Source organism: Cebus imitator, unplaced genomic scaffold (genome assembly GCF_001604975.1).
Source record: "Cebus imitator isolate Cc_AM_T3 unplaced genomic scaffold, Cebus_imitator-1.0 Scaffold477, whole genome shotgun sequence".
Classification (NCBI taxonomy): Eukaryota; Metazoa; Chordata; class Mammalia; order Primates; family Cebidae; genus Cebus; species Cebus imitator.
This window is the reverse complement of record NW_016107792.1, coordinates 613,013-634,515: the sequence shown is the minus strand read 5'-3', so window position 1 is coordinate 634,515 and position 21,503 is coordinate 613,013. Positions and strand designations below refer to the sequence as shown.

Sequence of the window (21,503 nt, the reverse complement as noted above, 5' to 3'; positions counted from 1 at the left end):
TCCTGTTTGGCCACCTTGGATCCTCCTGTGCTAGCTTTCTTTAGGTTTTCTCCTTTTGTATTCTCCCACTTAACCAGTTTAGCAAGCAAGACTTCCTAGCCAGGATCAACTCACATTAGAAGAAAGTGGAGGATTGTATATTAAAACAAAAATATATAAGTATTTTGTTGTACTTTAAAAGAGTCAATTATTCTCTTTTCTTGACACACCCAGAGAAATGGGAGCAGCAATGAAAAATACATGAAGATGACATCAATTCAAGTTATTTCTAGTTCCATTTCCTGTAATGCATTATAAATTTCAGCTAATCTTCTCCATGGGAAAACATTTCAAACCAATTTTCTTCATTTGACTGGCAAAACAAAGCATGATCTATTTTTCTTCTGTGCCCTAATACAGAAAGCAGCCATGCTCTCATTTTCAAGCCAATAAATACAAAATGACTCATTAATTCAAGGGTAAGTGCTACTAAACCAGTTTTAGAGTCTTTGGGATTTGCACAGCTGTAGAAGTTCTGTGTGTACACTTTTTAGTAAGTACTGTTATAAAATCCAACTCAAACTGTTTCAGCAAAAATGGAGAATTCATTAGAATGATACTGAATGATGCTGGAACAGCCCATACAATTGAATGGAAAACTTCTGGAACATAGCAACCAAGGAAACTCAGAACTTGAACATAGAAGTTGACTTCCAAGATTCTCTACATTTTTATCTTTTGTTTATGCCATTTTATAAAATGGGAACATGATAGCCAGAAGCTTTGGTGTCACATTTATGTCTGAAGAAGAAAAAGAGGCTCTACCTTGCTAATTCCACTTAGGAAAAGGGCATGGATGGCCTGATTTGTCCAACTTGTTTAGCAACCAAAACTAATGAGGAAGTCATTGCAGTAAAAGATAAAGATGCAGTGCATTACCCAGGCACACATTCACCTCTGCAGTGAGGGGAGGAGGCTCCTGTTAGAAGTTGCGGAGGCGATTGTGCCCAGTACAGTTACTGGGCAGACAAAACCATAATTGTCACAAGGGGTCATACTTGTATTTAGAATAGCTATTCTTATGGTATATTTACTAGTGGCTCAAAGAGCATTTTAAAAAATTTTACAATATGGTGCAACACAAATTTTTGGTGGAAATGTGGAGACTTGACATTTTAATGTGGTACACATGGCTGTTTTAGTTTCCATCTCAAACTGGGAAATATTTTCATAAGTTTTTTATAATGTGAGTTGAGATGATCCTTGCCAAATCACACTAGTCTTATTTACCTTCTTGGCTCCATCTGTTTTTTCTTGCAAAGAGAATCCTGTTCACAGACCATTTCTTGAGGCCCTAATTATATACAAGAGGAAACACAGCTGTGAATTTATCGTTGTTCATGAAGTTTTCATGCATGGTATTTCATTGTAAGTGCACATTTACAAGGTGGTAGCTGCCATACAGACAGAATAATGGTAACTAATCCTGAATTCTGTTATGGTTGCCACTGACAGTGATAACTTTGTAGGTGACTTAGAGATATGCAAATACAGATAATTTTAGATTCATTTGAAAAGCTAATGAGAACTCTAGAATCCTGTGCTTACACTATTGGCTAGAGGAGACCACAAGGTATCTTGAATTTGGTGTAGGAATAATTTGCCCCTGAAAGGGATTTTAGAAGTGATTCAAAGGATAGAAAAAAAAACTAAAGAATGAAGCAGAAAATAATAATGTATCAGGAAACACTATATTTGGTCTCTCCTTAAATAAGTAAATCAACAAATGTATTAAAATTTCTCACATAAGTTTATTTAACTGAGACAGAATTGGGAGAATTGTTCACTTCTGTCAGCAAAATACCATAAAAAAGGGTGGTCATCATATTTTTAAAGTGTAATACTATTGCTTTACATAATTGCAGTAGTTAAAGTAATGAATTGAGGGAGAAAAAAAGCAAATAAATCCATTTTTATTTAATGTCTCCTATGTACCATGCACCCTGCTAGGTACTTAGATTGGTAATGTAAACCTTACACGTATATGAGAGGTATATTATTATCCTTTAAAGGATATAGGAATGAAGGCTTCAGAGATTAGGCAATTATCAAAGGACCACATCTATTAAGCACAAGGACCAATATTCAAACCATGTTTGCAAGTTATCTCTTTATTTCTTCAGCCAGTATTTATTGAACACCAGTAAGAGCTCAGGTACTAATCTGAAAGCTAGGAATATAGCAGGGAAAAAAAAGATGAGAACTCCTGCCCTACCATAATGAAAATGTCATGAATAGGGCCCTGGTAGTGAGGTGTATCTGTATGTGGACACACATCGACCAGTATGCCTTGTCCTTCATTGAATCAACACCTATATTGTCACAGAATTCATATCAAACTGAGAAAGCCCAGACTCCTATCTGCTCTTGCACCATTAATTAGTGAAGTTCTTCCATTTCACTTTATTCTCTGACTTGATCTCTGCTTTGAACCCCAATAAGAAATCAAGAGTCAGAATCCTTGGATACCTATTTGGTCAATCTAAATTATGTTTCTGCTTAATGTGTGATCCCTTCTTCTGATTTTGAGTCTTGTTTACAATTTCAGCAGAGTGGATTTTGTGATTCTAGTTTTCGCTGTGACTTGAATAAATACATGAATCCTGTTTGACTCCATGGACTAAACCCAAGAGACATTTTGTCTGTTTTCAGAAAATGCTGATGTTTCCTAAAGCAAATTGCAAGAAGAGGCCTTTTAAATTCTAGTTCATACTTTTCCCTCAAATTTAATGGAATCATACAAATGACCAAAAAACATGCTAAGGAATTGGGGATGTAGATCAAATGTAAGGCTGTTGACTAATTCTGCCTTGGGAAGAAGGGATGGTAAACCAGATTTAGAGAGACAGAATTACTTGACAAGAATCACATAGTCACAAAAAGATTTCTAAAACTGAGTTTTTGTTTTCTGTTTTCGTTTGTTTGTTTTTAAGACAAAGTCTCGCTCTGTCACCCAGGTTGGAATGCAGTGGCATGATCTCAGATCACTGCAACCTCTGCCTCCCAGGTTCAAGTGATTCTCCTGCCTTAGCCTCCGGAGTAGCTGGGACTACAGGCGCGTGCCACCATGCCCGACTAATTTTTGTAATTTTAGTAGAGACAGGGATTCACCATATTGGCCAGGCTGGTCTTGATATCCTGATCTCATGATCCATCTGCCTCAGCCTCCCAAAGTGCTGGGATTACAGGCATGAGCCACAGTACATGCAAAATTCAGTTTTTGATTCAAAGTTAAGTGGTTTTTTTTTCCCCTGCCAAACAATTTCTTTTTATTTTTTAAGGTTTCAGATGTACTTTATTTGTAATGCCATATTTTAATAATGCAGTGTTTTTATTTGGCCTCAATCATGATGCCAATCAGTATTATTATATCAGCTAAAATAACTATTGATCTTTCCATTCCTTTGGAGTGACTTTGCTACCGGGACAGTTCCACTGTATTCCAGTTTGTGTTGATGTGTATATGAATACATATACAGGAGTGGCTCCACTAGCCACAAAGAGTGGTTCCAGTCGCTAATACAGCATTCCTGTATTAGTCATGAAAATCAGGTGTAGGTTTCTAGTGGCTCTGCCTTATATTGTTTGATGGATGCTTTAAACTCAAAGGCAGCTTAGTTCATTTTTGGCTAAGGGAAACATTGTGAAGCTGGCGACGAAACTACAGCAACTTCAGCTATGGGTTTGGTGCAACTTTGTGTCAAGAAGTTTTTGTTGTTGTTGTTGTTGTTTTGTTTTGTTTTGTTAGCACAAGACAACCGCTCTTGAAACTTTATTTTCAAAGACAGATTTTATGCAACGTATAAATTGTGTTGCAAATACCTTTATTGGAAGGATTTTTCAGAATACACAGCCTTTCACGAAGCATTTTGAGAAGCGGGAGAAGAGGCACAGAAGGCTCACGCCTGTAATCCCAGCACTTTGGGAGGCCGAGGCGGGTGGATCACGAGGTCAAGAGATCGAGACCATCCTGGTCAACATGGTGAAACCCCGTCTCTACTAAAAATACAAAAAATTAGCTGGGCATGGTGGCGCGTGCCTGTAATCCCAGCTACTCAGGAGGCTGGGGCAGGAGAATTGCCTGAACCCAGGAGGCGGAGGTTGCGGTGAGCCGCGATTGCGCCATTGCACTCCAGCCTGGGTAACAAGAGCGAAACTCCGACTCAAAAAAAAAAAAAAAAAAGAAAAGCTAACTTGCTCCATGAGCACAGCAATGCTTTCACTTAAATGATGTATTTGAAGCTGAAAGTGGTGTCACAGGACAGGCGTTTGCATTTGCATCTCCCGCACAAATCTTGACGATGGGGCCGTTTAGGATCCACGTGGCGAAATTTTACTTGGCAGGAACATTTAGTTTGTTTACAACTCTGGGATTTCCTACCTTGTTAGTTCCCTGTACACACCACACGTAAGCACCCTCCCATCGGATGTTGCAGTCCTTGTTGCAGTGGTAATAGCCATATTTCTGCTCTAAGAAATGGAAGCGCAGCCTCTCCTTGCACGGCTCCGGGCTCCGTGGCGACTGCCTCTCTCCAGCGGCCGCCTCCCGCCTGTCGCCGTCTCGGGCCCTCCCCGCTGGCGGAGACTGCCCCGGGCTCTTTAGCGCCGACCGCGGAGCCCTCCTGGGCCTCCGTGGCTGCAGCCCGGGGCTGTCTGCCGGCAGCTCCCCGCTCGCCCGGACCGCGGCCGGGGCCTCGCTGTCGTCCTCGTCGTCCTCGGACTGCGGCCGTCAGGGCACTTTGCTCGCCGACGCCTCTCCCTCCTCTGGGCCTCGAAGTCGCACGGGCTGCGATCTCTGCTCCCCAGCCGCAGCCCTGGGTCCGGGCCCCCTCAGGAAGGCGGTGACGGGGCGCGAGGCCACGGGTACACGGCGACCGTGCTGGGAAAGCGCAGGGGCCTCGGGGCGCCGCTCAGGGGTCTGCCCTGCTCGGGGCCCCGGCGGGCCAATGGCTGGGAGGGAGAGCCGCCGCCGGTTGTTCCCCGGGCGCAGGGGCCGGCCGGGGACTGGGGGTCGCGGGCCTGGCACTGCAGCAGGCGCCTCCCCAGCGAGCACTGCACCGCAGCGTCCACGCGCGGGCTCACCTGCACTGCCACGTCGCAGCTGCAGACCCTGGGGGTGCGGGCGTGCCCCCCGAGGCCAGGCCCCACCTGCTCCAGGAGGGCCATGAGCTGCGCCCGCTGGTAGCTGTCGAAGCACTTGGAGGCCATCAACTGCCTGCAGCCCGGGAAGGACGACGAGGCCGCGCCCGCCGAGAAGGGGGAAGAGGAGGAGGAGGCGGGAAGGCAGCCCCCGCCGCGGTGCTGCCAGCCGCCGCCCGCCGCGCCCCTGCCCTTGGTGGGCGCCGGGTTAGGGTACGGATACGAGCAGGGGGCGCACGCTGGGAACACGTAACCATCCAGCACCTCGTCCCCCAGGGCCGCCGTGGGTTGTCTTTTTGTTGTGGTTGTTATTGCTTTATTTTTATTTTTTTCATGATGGTGGTGGTCAAAAACGCATAACCTGAGATCTACTCTCTTAACAGATTTTTAAGTGTATAGTATTGTTAATCATAAGCACAAAGTTGTATAGCAGAACTCCACAAATGTCTCATCTTTTATGAATGAAATTCTAGCCATTGAATAACAGCTCCCAGACTTCCCCAATTCTCTGGTAATCACCATTTTGCTATCTACTTCTATGAGTTTGACTACTTTAGATACCCCATGGGAGTGAAGTTATGGCTACGTATGGTGGCTCATGCCTGTAATCCCAGCACTTTAGGAGTCCGAGGCAGGTGGATCACTTCAGGCCAGGAGTTTAAGACCAGCCTGGCCAACATGGCAAAACCCCTTCTCTACTAAAAAAAAATATAAAAATTAGCAGGGTTTTGGTGGCACATGCCTGTAATCCCAGCTACTCGGTAGATGAACCCGGGAGGTGGAGCTTGCAAGTGAGCCAAGATGGAGCCACTGGACTCCAGCCTGGGAGATAGGAATGAGACACAATCTCAAAAAAAAAAAAAAAAAAAGGTGTGACTCATCTTTCGTTCTTTTCCAGAATTATTTGGCCATTGTGAGTCCCTTGCATTTTTATATAAACTTTAGGAGCAGCTTGCCAATTTTGCAAGAAAGGCAACTGAGATTTTGAAAGAGATTGTGCTGAATCTATAGATCAATTGTAAGAATATAGGTTCTTAATAAGTCTTCTGATTTATAAACATGTGTTATCCTTTTGTTTATTTAGATCTTCAATTTCTTTTATCAATGTTTCGACACTGTGTATAAATCTTATCCTTTTTTTTAAAGTTATACCTATTTTATTTCTTTTGATGCTATTACAAAAAAAATTGTTTCCTTAATTACATTTTCAGAATGTTTATTGCAAGTACACTGTTTTTATACTGATTTTGTATCCTACAATGTCAACTATTTTTAAAAGTCAAATTCTACATGTTCTCTATTCATGAGTCTTTTAATTCTGTTCTGAATAGAATATAAATTAATTCAATAAAAAGTGTACTCTATCAAAGATTCTCCATATATTACAATATTCCAAAATGTACTTATGGAATTTGAAATTAAATATTGCATGCCATTCAGGTTATCACTGTATAAATTATTCAGTTCATCTTTTGTTTTTGGAAATAAATTTTAAACTCTTTCTGCAAGCATTGTTTTCAAGACCTACAGACCACTAAAAACTTCAGAAGCTAAACTTTTTTCGTGCTCTATTCAATGAATAATTTCATTAAAGATTTAAAATTGGTTGAAATGGCAACCAAAATTTAGACATTTACAAAAGTGTTCAATATCATTGTAGGACAGATTTTTTTTTTTTCCAAACCTCTCTGAAATCTGATTGAGAACAACAAGACAATGAGAAAGTGAGTATTGCTATGCTGAAGTGTGGTATTCAGTATTAACTTTGTCTTAGAAATACTGTAGTTCAGTTATTATGTATAAATAAAGAAGATATTCTTATGTTTCGACAATTACAGCTTCTACTTCAATTATTAGAATAGCACAACCTGTTTGCATGCTGCATTAATTATGCACTAATTAAGTGTTTGATTGCTGAAAGAACTTACAGACCCTAAACATTATATTTTTATGGTAGTTTTATTATAGGCTAAAGATACGGTATAGCAACTGCAGGAGAATAATGTGCCTTGAAAGGGGTCTGAGGCAATCTCAAGTTCAGTCTTAATTGTCCTGACACTGTTGGATCACAGAGGATGCTCTTTGTTTTCTAATCTTGAATGATCACCAGCAGATGTGTGAAGCTTTGATTACCAGGAAGCCCCCATGCCTGCTTGTGGTGAGGGTAGTTTATAGTGAGCTGGCTACATAGGCACATTTCTGCTGTGCAACCAGCTGCAACCATCAAAACCCCTAGGTACCAACAACACCAAAGGCAATTGCAATTTAATAGATTGCTAAATCATATTATTATACCTAAACAATGCTGACAGGCTGGCTTTGAAACAGCTCATGAACCCATGGTTACAAACACCATTTGTCTTTAAGTTAAAATATTTTATAGTGTTGGCCAGTGGTCAGTACTTTGCTCCAGGCAACTCTGGAGAAAAGCATGCTGTCAGTCCAGACCACCTGAGATTCAATCGCATAATGTAGTCCAATCCAGTGACCCTCAGTCAAGGCGTTTTCATAATAAATTGTTCTTTATCTACATTAGTAGAGTTACAACTTTCCCACCAGTGATATACCAAGCAAGTCAATAAAATACCAATGATTATTTTTGTAACAACTCAGGTGTGGATATCTACTTTAAAAGGCAGTTCAATCATCCTGTAATTCCTTTATGTTGCCTCATGTTTTTGTGTCAGTTTAACATTTCTCTTGCCACTATTGTCTGTTGCAATTTGGACTCTATGATAAGTCTGTGCTGACTGATTTAAAACCATAATTAACTGATTGCTAATTAAATCTAACTTCTCTTCAGAATAATCATTTTCCACTGGGATCAGTTATTGAGGAGGTTTGAATTCTTCAAACATTTGTTCATCTATATCTGTATTATTGTAGGTCTTATTGACAACTATCAAATTGACCTCACCAATAATTTGCAGTATGATTGCAGATCTCAGACTTATAGCCTAAATTTATCAGTTGTTTTATAACTATATTATTCATTCACCATTCCTTCCAAACAAATAGAACCCTTTCCCATATAAAATATTATTTTGTACTAGGGTATAAAGTAAAGGCAATGTGCTATTGAGTTTGGGATTCCAAGTGTTCTGTGCACATAATCAGATACATTCCTTGATTTCACAAGACTGAATTGAAATGAATTCCTAGTGGAAGGGGACTTTTAAGATGGACCATCAACTTCCCATTAGGAGTGTATGAGTGAAATTTACCTACTATCTGTACAGATTATACAATCGAGTATGTCTTCTTCTGGTTTATTCATGGTGCCAAAGCAGTTAATGGACACTGATGCAAATTATGGTCTCTATTTAGAAACTCTCATACATTAGAGGACCTAACTGTTTTTCCTAAATGAAATCACTGTGACTTCGTGTTCAGTGTGCCAGGTTAATGGACTTGGGCTACTTCTGCTTCTATTTGAAAGAATATATCAAAAAAGCCCTGCTTGGGTTAGAGTACAAGGTATTTCCCACCATTGTGCTCCCACATGTCATCTGAAAGTTTGTTCCATTTGATAACCACATTTTCACACCATGGAGCTTGCTATCATTTGCCTTCTCACCAGAATGGGATATCCTGGAGACATCCTATTCCCGCATGAAGGGCTGAGTAACTGATTTCATTACAACATATTCTGTATATTCTAAATATTCCTAGGGCTGATCCTATTTTTCCCAAAGCTTCTTTTGTTCTGGAAGCCCAGAGTTTTAAAATTCACTATATATGAGGTTACCACTGTGTGCTAACTGCCTGGGTGTAATTGTAAAATATATTTCATAGCCCAAAATACTGTGTTCCTGGGGAAAAATTTTTACAGGTAGTGGTTATTCCTAAATGTCCCATTTTTGTGTGCCAGATGGTCTCCTATAGGCAACATCTCTAGAATTCAGTTATTTTAGAATCAAATATATGAATCTACCATGTGGTCCCTATAGATTGATTGAGCTCAACCCACATAATTTTTCTTTTTTTTCTCTAATGCTTTTCATCCACAAAAACAGGATAAACTCTTTCGGCAATAACACCGACATACCAGGCAAATGACAGATAGATTTTCACATTTGTAACCTGTTACTTTTCCTAACACTTCACCATGAAATTTACAGTCACAAAAAATTTCCCATCTCCTTTACAGACCAGGGTATTTAAGGGCTGATCTGGAGGAAGAAATATTATAAATAACATCTCTGTATGGAAACCCCAAAGGTAAATGTATCTTTTAAATATGAGCCAAAAGACAGAACCATGTTAGAGCTATTCAGTATAACCATCACTCAGTTTGTATTGTTTCATATTGCATTGAAGCAGATGTCTTAGTCACCCTCATAACCTTAGGACTCAGGTCAGCTGCCTCCCAGTTAAAATAATTTTGTTTTAGTAATGGTAGGGGCTTTGGAAAACAAAGTGCTTCACCCATATGAGCATTTGAGTGTAAACTAAGAAAGAAAGCTATTTGCTCTAAGCTTGTCTGGAGGCACCAAAGTTACACTTGATTTTCTGTTTTGAAGAGTCCATTGGTTAGCGCCTTCAGCCTCAGTCATTATTTCACCTTCTTCCCATTTCCTTCTTTCCATGGGCTTAGTTTGACCCAAGTTTTTTTCTCTCTAAATTGGCATATCAGGCTTGGCCATAAATCTGGTACATATTTCTGGAATATAAAATGCCTCAGGCTGGTCATGGTGGCTATGCCTATATTCCAAACACTATGGGAGGCCAAGGCAGGAGGATTACTTGAGTCCAGGAGCCTGAGGTCAGCCTGGGAAATACAATGAGACACCATCTCTATAAAACAAGTTTAACAAAAAACCTGAACAATTTTATTTTTTTGAATTTGCATCTGATTTTGAGAAGGGAACATTTTTATGCTGGTCGTTTGATGAAGTCCAGAACATAGGTGCCTGAGAGCAATGTATGACTGTAGCTTGGCTACCTATTAACCAGAGTACCAATGCAAGGATTTAAAATATATATAGCAAAGTCATATAATTATAAACAACTTTAGCACTTTTGATTAGAATAAAGTTTCCCTCCCTCTCTTCTTTCCTTTCTTTGACCTTTCTTCCCTTCTTTCCCTCCCTTCCTCTCCCACTTACTCAGACTATAAGAACCTCAAACTATTGAATTCTTTAAAGACATACAGACTTTTCAAGTTCTTTACCTTTCCAAGCTTCTACAGATCTTCAAAGATTTCACAGCAGCACCATAAACAAGGTATTATTATACACAAACTTCCAGTCTTTATACTGAAGATGGATGTTCAACCAAGCCCACTCAGCTCTTACCTGAAGAAAAATATCACAACTTGTAGCCACACCCTAAACAGAGTAGTTAGGCTCATCTCTGGAGGATAATAACCAGAATAACAGACTTAACTTACAATTTCCAAATAGTAATCTGACAAGACTTATAGAACTCAGTTTTTCAGTTTTTAATTTTTGAAAGATAAAAACATTTTAGATCCATAGTTACATGCAAGTCTGAAAGAGTAAAATCTACTATGTTCCCAAACAAAAGCAAAAACTTCCAAACCCCACAGATCAATCGTAGCAGCTAAGGAACCCAGAAAGTCAGGGAGACACAAGGACGGTTTTCAAAAACCTGTTTATCAGGATGTTCCTTGATCCACAGGCTGCCCTTCCATCCAGTGGAGTCTCCTGATAGAAGCAGATTTTAGCAGACTTTATAGAACTGCCAAAAATATAGTCTTCAGAATGTTATAAACCATAATTCCCAAACCTAATGAGCATGTATCGAAGTTTTATTTAACGTGTAATGAAGGAACCAGCCAGTTCAAAAGAGTGTAAGAAAGACCTATATGTACATGGTCAGTGAAGGAAAAAGAAATCGAAAGATAGATACAAAATTGGTTAAAGGCCTGCAGGACATCAAAAATATTACCTTAATTTCAGCACTTTTGGAGGCTGAGTCAGAAGGATCGTGTGAGGTCTGGAGAACAAGACCAGCCTGGGCAACACGCTGTCTCTACCAAAAAAACAATGCCAGTCCTGATGTTGTGCACCTGTAGTCCTAGCTACCCAGGAGGCTGAGTCGGCAGAGAGGGGCACTTCCGCTGAGGAGTTTGAGGTTACAGTAAGCTGTGACTGAGCCACTGCATTTCAGCTGGGTGACAGAGACCCTGTATCTAAAAATCAATCAATCAGTCTATCTGTCTGTCTGTCTATAAAATCTCTGGGTTTATTTTCTCTATCAGACAAAAATAACATAGCAAATAAAATAATGTTTATCAATTTTCTACAAATTAATATCTGACATTACCGAATTATAGTATGTTCAGGTCCTGAACAGTAATAAGTAGTAAGTCAAACAAACTTTTGTTCCCTTAGAATCAGAGGATACTCAGGCCTACTAGAAAATGTTTATATTAACAATAAAGGCTATACAGATATGATTTTGTCTTAAGAATTTTAAATAATTTTTCTTAGCATCCCACAAGGCTGGAATAGGCTGACTAAAGTTTCCTTGTCCTGGAGTTGAGGGAGGTGTTTGCTGATGGTAAAGGAACTGGTTCACCTTTGCGTGGAATTGAGGATCTCCCATTTTATGTAAAATTGTTATTTTGAATTACTGTTATTCAAGAGGTGGCTTCAATATTTTGCAGGTAAATACTCCTTAGTTAAAATTATAGGCTGATTTTTGTTCCCTGAAAACAGTATATACCTTTTTAATGGTGAGGTCTTAATTTTATTGTTGGTTAACTCCTTCATAACACAACAGTTATACAGGGTGGTGGCAGATGCAGTTCCACAGGACTAGCAAAAGGAAACTTCTAAAACAGTTGCAAAAGCTATGGGCTGATAAGACCCTGAAAAAGCAGGGTGTGGACTAAGCTGGTTAGACTGACTAGACCCAACGTGACACTGGATTTGATCTAAGTTTCACTGAGGACCTCCTTACATACGCATTAACATGCTAAATCACACACCAGTCAGTGCCGTGACAGTTCAGAGAACACCCATATATGGTGTAAAAATGGGTGGCACCACAGTTCTAAGCAATCTCCACCTTTTTTCAGAAATGGTCGTGAGTATTCCACTTCTTGGTTAAAGAAACCGTAAAGCTAGCAGCTCCTGGTATGTGACTCGCTCTTAAATATGCCCACGCTCCTTCTCTTGAGTGTGTACTTTTCCCGTTGCAATTCATCTCTGTACTTGCATTATTTTCAGACTCATCCTTGAATTCATTCTTCTGACAGTGTCAAAAGCCCAGACGCTGGCTGGCATCAGGGTTCCCTGCATCTGGGGTCCTCCCCTAGCCCACTAGAATCAGTTCTACTTGCCATTGCTACTATAGACTTTTCTTACCCTTTTTACAAAATAACAGATTTTAGCACTGTCACTTGACTTTTAAGGTAAAATTCTCCAAAATATTTTAATAATTTTAAATGGAAAAAAGAATAAGATGATTGGCAATTCTACATCGTATGGTAAGTTACATTTTGAGGTTACATGATTCTATGTTAATAAAACCTAGAACGGTACAATTTATTAAGATTATCCCTTCATGTTTGTAAATGTTAACCAGCTACAGAAAAAAAAACCCAAAAAATAATAATACACCTTTTTATTTTAAGAAAATTAAATCTCGGCATTTTAGCCTTGTTCACAGAGGTCTCCTGAGAATAATTTGCCAAGTCACTATCTCACTAAAGACAATGGGATGTTATCTTTTAATTCACAGCTACTTAGCAGAGTATTTTACTAACTCCCTTATGTTACCCCCCTGGAAACACATGTTCCTGTAGAAGATACCTTTTATTATACATTAAGGTTAGTTCCATCTGCCTGTCTTTCTGAAATCTCAATGAGTCAAGAGCATGAGGTAGGTACTTAGAAGCATGTAGTGGAATGTAGTTGTAAAATGAATGTATTTGCAATCCACATTCTCTGTAGAAGTCCTTCTAAGCCAAACTGTTATGCTTTTCAAAATAGAAACACTTCTTTTAGAAAGAAAATGTTATTAATCATTACTTGACAGCAATTATTTGAGGCACAATGATGTTCTGAGTCTTGGGACAATTCAGATTTTTTTCCCCACTAGTGCACAGTTACAGTGCAATGTTCCTCCCTAGTAAGTATGCAAGAGATGGGATCGTTTCTTTGTAAGGCAAAATGCTTGTGTGGGTTCTCCATGAAGTTTAAATTTCAGTAAGAAATTAGGTATTTAGACTTTAACATGCAGATCACTGTTTTAGGGCACTGCCCCTTTTTTTCTTTCTGTTCGTTGTTTGCCTGTTTTTATGAGATTTTTCAATTATCTAATTTTTAAGCAGAAAGCAACCTGAAAACTGGAAAGAGGTTTGGTTATTTTAAAGTATAGATTTCCTAACACTCATCAACTTGACTTTTTTCAAAGATGAGGGTTTCTCTTAATATGTTTAATCTCTCATTCATTCACCCATTTAACAAAAAGCTAATGAGCATTTATTTTATGCCAGATATAGTAACAGGTACTAATGATAGAAAAGGAACATTTACATGAAGAAAACATGTCCCTGGCTTCTAGAAACTCATAGGCCAGTGGGAGCTAATACAGAACTCCTCGAATGTAAATGGTGTTCTCCCCAAAATAACTCTGATACTTGTTTACTTGTTTTACTGATCTTGTGAACAGGATTAAAGAAAGTCTAATCTTCCCTCAGTGGTCAGGGAAGGAGTTGCAGTGATAACACATGTATTTCTCTAGGAGAATCCAAACATCAGACCAAGAATGGTTGCCTCGTACTTTCCCCAGCCACAACATTACAAACTGCAGCCTGCACTGATTGCCCTTCCTCATTTAAAAGGTTCATCAAGACTAACTCCCTCATGCCTTACACTTCAGTCTATCTTGATTATCTAGAGAAGCCCAAGGCTCCCAGTCCCTCCACTTTCCCCAGGATTCTAATTCCTGAAAATTTCTGTGTATCCTCTGTTCTAACAACTAAACCCTCATTGTTCCTTTTCCCTGAAAAACTCTTTCACTATACTTCTATGCATTTTTTTTTTTTTTTCCTGAGACAGACTCTCACTCTCATCCAGGCTGGAGAGCAGTGGTGCAATCTCAGCTCACTGCAACTCCTACCTTCTGGACTCAAGGGATCCTCCTACCTCAGCCTTTCAAGTAGCTGGGACAACAGGCATGCACCACCACATCTGGCAAATTTTTGGTATTTTTGGTAGAGATGAGGTTTTGCCATGTTGGGCAGGCTGGTCTCCAACTCCTGAGCTTAGGCAACCTGCCCTCCACGGCCTCCCAATGTGCTGAGATTACAGGCATGAGCCACCACCCCTGGCCATCAATGTGCCTTCTTAAACTTCAGGGTTTGTGATCAGCAAAGTCTCTTATTAGATCTTCATTCCTTTTCTGAAGTTCTTCTGACCCCTTGCCTTCTGAGAGCTTTCTCTAATGCCTTTCAAATGCAGGTAGTTTTCTCTCTCACTTAGTGTAACTTAGGGCCGGGTGGTAGGATAGATGCTCCCAGTAGAACCATTGTTTCCTCCTGATTTTTATTACAAAATAACTCTTGAAATTCATGTCATGTCATGGAACCAGCTGTAAATCCTCATTGGTGCTGTCCCCAAACCACCATATCCTTTACATTCTTATGTTGAAAATTTTCTTTTTCTCCACCCAACCCTGGCATTTTCTGAATGACTTTATTATTTCATGAATGAATGATCATGGACCCTGAAAGTACTGATCAAACCAGAATATCCCTGTGTGTCACTTAAGCAGGAGAGATTTATTCCAGGGTGACAAATGACTTGAGGAATCATTGTGAAATCTGGAGGAAATGACCTATTAAATTAGCAATGACTCTAGGATGGACCCCTAAAGGATTTGTTGCCTTCTCTAATTAGGAAGCTATCACCTCCAGATCCACCCGATCATCATCATAATAAAGAAGCTACCATTACAAGGAGATCTTCAATAATTCAACAGCTATGATTTGCACCAGCAAAAATGAGCGTGCTGTTCTCTGCCTCTTTACACTAAAAAGCTAGTGATTGGATGCTGGGACCTTGGCCAACACTGCCTTCATTTCCCTGCTGGCCAAGAGAAATAGAAACATCAAAAGCATGTCCTCTGCCTCAGTTCTGTGTTCCAAAAATGAGACTAACAAGAAAACATCAGAGGGAAATGTCCTCATGTTTTATTTCCAACACCAAACCCATAGACTACACGCAATCTCACGGATTCTCAGCCTTTCTTCCTGTAAGAATGCAATAAAAGCTTCTTTGTTTTCTTTTTCTAAAATCAAATTCCTATGCTTGGCCTCCAAACACTGTCTTTTCTTTATTTCTCAGGGGCTTCTCTCTTTGCAGTCATGTGTCACCTCTGTAGTGATTAATTCCCATCCTTTACATAAGCATCCTATAGAATCACCATGTTAAAAAACCAAAAATCTCACTTGACTCTCACAATGATATCTTTTCTGTTCCTCAAACATGGCAAACTCCTTCTGCTCTCCAATCATTTGCTCAATATATCTATCGTACCTTGGAATATTTTCCTTTGTTCTTTGCATGCCTAGTCTATTTTTACAGCTAACGTCCCATTTCAAGTTAATCAGAAAAGCCTTCCCTGATCTCCCTCTCCCCCATGTCCACCTTCTCCAATTACTATCCCATCACGATGTTTATTATCTTTATAATTCTTATCAAATTCTAAAATTGATTTATTTGTGTATTTACTTCTTCATTTATTTGTTTACTGCACTAGAATACAAGCTTACAGTTCAGGTATGGTTCTTAGTCTTGTTCACTTTTTTTATTCACAGTCCATAGCACATAGTTTGGCATACCAAACAAGTTTATGTTATCCATTATATGTTCAATAATGAATGAGCGCTTTATACCAGGCAGAAGAAAAAGGTGGGAGGCGTATAAAGGGATGAAGACAAAAAAATCTGTCACTCTCTGGTCAAGGTTTTGAAGCATCACAAAAGAAGGGCATACATTTTCCTCTCCTTTCTTGTTCTGGCCTCCTGATAGTAGAGAGGATTCCTGACATAATTGTGCCCTACATCTATATTTAAGCTACTGTAGCATTTCATTGATTTCTCATTTAATGGAAGTTCTACTTTTTAATGATTTCTTTGATTTAGGAGAAATATTTGTGATGTCATCTGGTTTGTGGAATGATTTTTTAGGCATCTATTTTTCAGCTGCCCCCTGCCCCCTGCAACTCTTTTTAAAAAGTCAAGCTTGTTTGCTTCTTTTTTTCTTGCAATAGATTTTGGTATAACCCGTCTGGTTTCTTTCTGTTTGTTTATCTTTCACTTGGGGCTATTTTTCTTGGACCAATTATTTGCTTACTCCCTATTGCATAGTCTTTCTGCCTGAATTGCATATTCTTTTCTTACTGAAGAGTAAAAGTTTAATATCCTTGATTGCTTCGTCTGATGAAGTTTAGTATTATTGCCTCATTTTGTGGTTATGTATTAAATAATTAAGTTTTCCTGAAGGAAGGAAAAATACTTTGGCTTTAGAATCATTTTGGTTCAGAGAATCATGTCTGATTTCACATGTACCTGTAATGTCAGCTACTTGGGAAGCTGAGACAGGAGAATTGCTTGAACCCAGGAGGCAGAGGTTATAGTGACAGAGATTGTGCCATTGCACTCCAGCCTGGGCAACAGAGTGAGACTCCATCTTGGAAAAAAAAAAAGTCTCCCAGCAAATGAAAGCCTGGGACCTAATGGCCTCAATGCTGAATTCTACTGAACGTTTAAAAAAGAACTAATATCAATCCTACTCAAACTATTCTCAAAAAATAAAAGAGAAAGGAATACTTCCAAACTTATTCTACAGCACCAGTATTCTCTTTACGCCAGCAACAGACAAAAACACATCAAAGAAAATAAAGAAAACTGCAGGATAATATCCCTGGTGAACAGTAATGCAAAAATCCTCAACAAAATACTAAACAACTAAATTCATCAATGCATTAAAAAGATCATTCATCACGACCAAGTGGGACCTATCCCAGGGATACAAGGATGATTCAACATATGGAAATCAATCAGCGTGATACATCAAATCAACAGAATGAAGACAAAAACCATATGGTTTTTGTCCTTCATTGAAATTCAACATCACTTCATGATAAAAACCCTCAAAATCTGGGGAATGAAGAAACATATGTCAACGTAATAAAAGCCATATATGACACCCACAGCTAGTACCATACTAAATGGGGAAAAACTGAAAGCCTTTCCTCTAAGACCTGGAACATGGCTCACTTGTACCGCTGTTATTCAACATAATATCGGAAGTCCTAGCTAGAGGACTCAGACAAGAGAAAGAAATAAAGGGCATTCAAATATTATCCTTGTTTTCAGATGATATGATTTTATATTTGGAAAAACCAGAAGACTCCAGCTAAAACTATTTGAACTGATAGTCGGTAAAGTTGCAGAATTCAAAATTAACATACAAAATCAGTAGCATTTCTATATGCCAAAAGCAAAAAGTTTAAAAAATCAGAAACATAATCCCACTTACAATAGCTACACATAAAGTAAAATACTTAGCAATTAACCAAAGAAGTGAAAGGTTTCTACAGTAAAAAGTATAAAAATCTGATGAAAGAAACTGAAGAGAACACAAAAATATGGAAACATATTCCATGTTCATGGATTGGAAGAATCAATATTGTTAAAATGTGTACACCATCCAAAGAAATCTACAGATGTAGTGCAATCCCTATTAAAATACCCATGATGGCCGGGCACAGTGGCTTATGCCTGTAATCCCAGCACTTTGGGAGGCTGAGACAGGTGGATCACTTGAGTGATCACTTGAGGCCTGAAGTTAAATATCAGCTTGGTCAACATGGCAGAAACCCATCTCTACTAAAAATACAAAATGAGCTGGGTGTGGTGACATGCACCTGCAGTCCCAAGAACTCAAGAGGTTGAGGCATGACAATTGCCTGAACCTGGGAGGCAAATGTTGCTGTGAGCTACAATGACATGACTGCCCTCCAACCTGGTGACAGAACAAAACTCTTGTCTCAAACAAAGCAAAACAGAAAGTGGCATTCTTGTCAGAAATAGAAAAAAAAAAATCCCCAAATTTACATGGAACTGCAAAAGACACAGAATAGCTAAAGCTATCCTGAGCAAAAAGAACAAAACTAGAAAAATTATTATTCATTACCTGATTTTGAATTATACCAGAGAGATTTAGTAACCAAAACAGCATGGCACTGGCATAAAAACAGACACATAGACCAATGAAACAGAACAGAGAACCCGGAAACAAATCTGTATACCTACAATGAACTCATTTCTGACCAATGTGTGAAGAGCATACATTGGGGAAAAGATAGTTTCTTCAATCAGCAGTGCTGGGAAAACTGCATATCCATATGCAGAAGAATGAAAATAGACCCCTATCTCTTGTCATATACAAAAATCAAATCAAAATGGAGTAAAGACTTAAATCTAAGACCTCAACATATACAAGTAAAAGAAAACATTATTTGTGGGAGTTTAAAATTAAAACACTCAAACTCATGGAGATAGGTTTGGAAGGTAACCAGAGGCTGGGGCTGGCATTTGGGGAATTGGGGGGCAGTGGGCATGGTTAATGGGCACAAAAAGTAGTTAGAATGAATAAGAACTTGTATTTGATAGCCCAGTAGGGTTGGAACAATCAATAATAATTTAATCGTACATTTAAAAAAAAAAACTAAGAGTATAATTGGACTGTTTGTAACACCAAAGATAAATGCTTGAGGGGATGACTGCACCATTTACACTGATGTATTACACATTGCATGTTGTATCACAATATCCCATAAACCTTGTAAATATATACTCCTAATATGTACTCACAAAAATTAAAAATTAAAAAAGAATATGAACATGAGGCTTACAGAGACATTCACAGAATATTGAATTGATTTCTCAAAAGTATAACATGTATACTTTATAAGTAATATTTGAAAAAATAACATTGTCACTAACATCTTAGACTTCAACTAGTATAATTCTGTATTCAGTATTTTTCCCAAAAATATTACTTCCAGTCATTGAAAGTGTAACTATGTGTTTAACTTGTAATTGTTTGTTGAAAGAAAATAATACAAAAATGGTTAGAGTATATTGCAACTGTACCTAGCAGTGTTTGTAAGAAGGCTGAGATTCTGATGATTTGCATAGAATTTGAATAACAAAAGTTACCTCTTTTTAGTAGTAATGTAAATGTAGGTAAATTTACATTTTATAAAGGCTTATATATTTAATAGTAAATATTCTAAATTAATTGCAAATTTAGTCCTCATTAACAAGAGTTATTACCTCATTTGACAGATGAAGTAATTGAGGTGCAGAAAGATGAACTGACTTGATCAAGGTCACACATTTTGTAAAAGGTGAAGGTAGAAATGCAATGCACCTTGCCCAGCCTGAAAGTCCGAACACTAACAGAAGTTTCCCACCCATCCGTAATCGACCAATTCGCAGTACAATAGAAAACCGTATTTCTAAAACTCTTTCAGTTGTAATATATGACAGTTCTGTGAGGAGAAGAGCTCTGAGTGCTTACTAGGCATCAGGCAATTCGTCCGTGTTATATACCCACATCTTCCAAATAACCTTATGAGGTCAGTACTGTTATTATCTGTGTTGTACAGATGAGGAAAATGTGGCACAGGGAATGGAAATAATTTTCTAAGCATCTCATAACCAACCGATGGCGGATTCAAGCCTGTAAAGTCGGATCGCAGTCTATGTAGCTTGTCTGTTAAGCCTTGCACCTCAGAACTATTATTATCCTTCTCTCAGCATGGAAAAGCAAAACAAACATAAAACTAAATGGAGGTATTATAGAAGAGGGGAAATGGAGAGAATTGGAAGAGGGCTTTTCGTGTGCAGTAGCAGGGGAAGTGGCGGCAGCTGGCAGTGCGTGGATTAAAATGTTTACATGGAACCCGCCAGTTTAAACCTCTGGCCTTGAAATCCTGCCAGCGCGCTTCCCAGAGCGTTGAGCCAGTTTGGGTGGATGGGATGGACACCTTCAGAGACGCCTGCTCTTCATGGCCCCGGGCGCTGGCGCCTGGACCTGTGGGGAGTTCGCGATCCTCCCGGCTGAGGACCACCCAGCATGTGCGTCCTCCGTCCTCTGCGCTGGACCACGCGCCGGCCACTGACCCAGATCCGAGGTAGAGAACTAGGCATTTTCCGCCGGTTTCGCCCCTTCCTCTTGGTGCTGGGTGAGGTCCTGCAGCACCAGGAGGCGGGAGCGGGAGCAGGAGCAGGAGCAGGAGCAGGAGTTGATCCGGGTGCGAAGGCCGGACGGCTGGAGGCAGTGGAATCCACCTGCTTCGCTGGCGCTCGCTCAGGGCGCTCACGGTGGGCGCGCGCTTTCGCGCCCATGTCGTCTGAGGGTCACGGACTCTGCCCGGCTCTGGAGGTTGTGGCGGGTTTGGGTGTGCATGTGTGTAGAAGATTCCTTCCTGAAGCCCGGAAGAGCAAGAGGGACATAAATTGGCGCCTTTCTCTTCTTCTCCTGTTTGAAAAGAGGGTAGCAGCAGGCAAGCAGGGGCAGGTGGGGAAAACCACGCTCAGGCGCAGCGACTTCGTGCAGCGGGGCAGGTGCGGATTCTGGCACTGGGACCTACTTGCCTCCCTCCTCCTGCCTTTCCCACGGTTGCAGCAGGTGGCGCGAGGTCTGCTCCCACCCTGACCCCCAGCTCACTGCCAGGGGCTAAGCCAGGGTAGCTCAGCTGACTGGGGACCCCGTTGGCTGCCGCCGGCAAAGGTGAGAGAGATCTGGGGTGAGCGGTCAGTCCTGGAACCTGCGAACGTTTGGGAGCATAACCCAGTCCTGGGAAACCGCTCCCTACCCTCCCTCTCCTGCATTTTAAATCCTCTTTTGACTGTCCCATATGCCTCTGATGGAAAGAAGAGGTCCATTCAGATGGTTGGGGGCCTTGGAATTTTATTTTTGATTTACAATACATATTGGGTTTCATGATTCAACAAATTAGAGGTAGCTTGTATCAACAAACGTTGTAGAGTGAAGTTATCTCCCTGCATCAGATCAATAAAATCAATAGTAGATTAATTGCTTAGCTGTATTTAGGTATGTGGTAAAATAAGCCTGTAGGCTTTGTTTTGTCTTGTTTTGTTTTGGCATGGTTCTTGAAGCAGAAAACAGACTAGCTGAAGCAGAGTTTCAGGGATACCAATCAATTATGCACCTAACAGGCACTTAGACTAGTAACCAGAACTTCCTGCACATTTAACCACTTTTTTTTTTCCCACATGACACCTATCCCCATTTTTCTCCAACCAACCA

General features: G+C 39.9%; 1 protein-coding gene across 1 annotated transcript; it reads right to left on the bottom strand.

Annotated features, from left to right (window-relative positions):
- Positions 1–4,262: 4,262 nt before the first annotated feature.
- Positions 4,263–21,090, bottom strand: LOC108292120 (zygote arrest protein 1-like). Its single transcript, XM_037732876.1, is given in 5 exon segments — positions 4,263–4,417; positions 4,420–4,905; positions 4,908–5,492; positions 20,127–20,711; positions 20,901–21,090. Coding segments are annotated over 5 exon segments (2,001 nt in total).
- Positions 21,091–21,503: the final 413 nt, after the last annotated feature.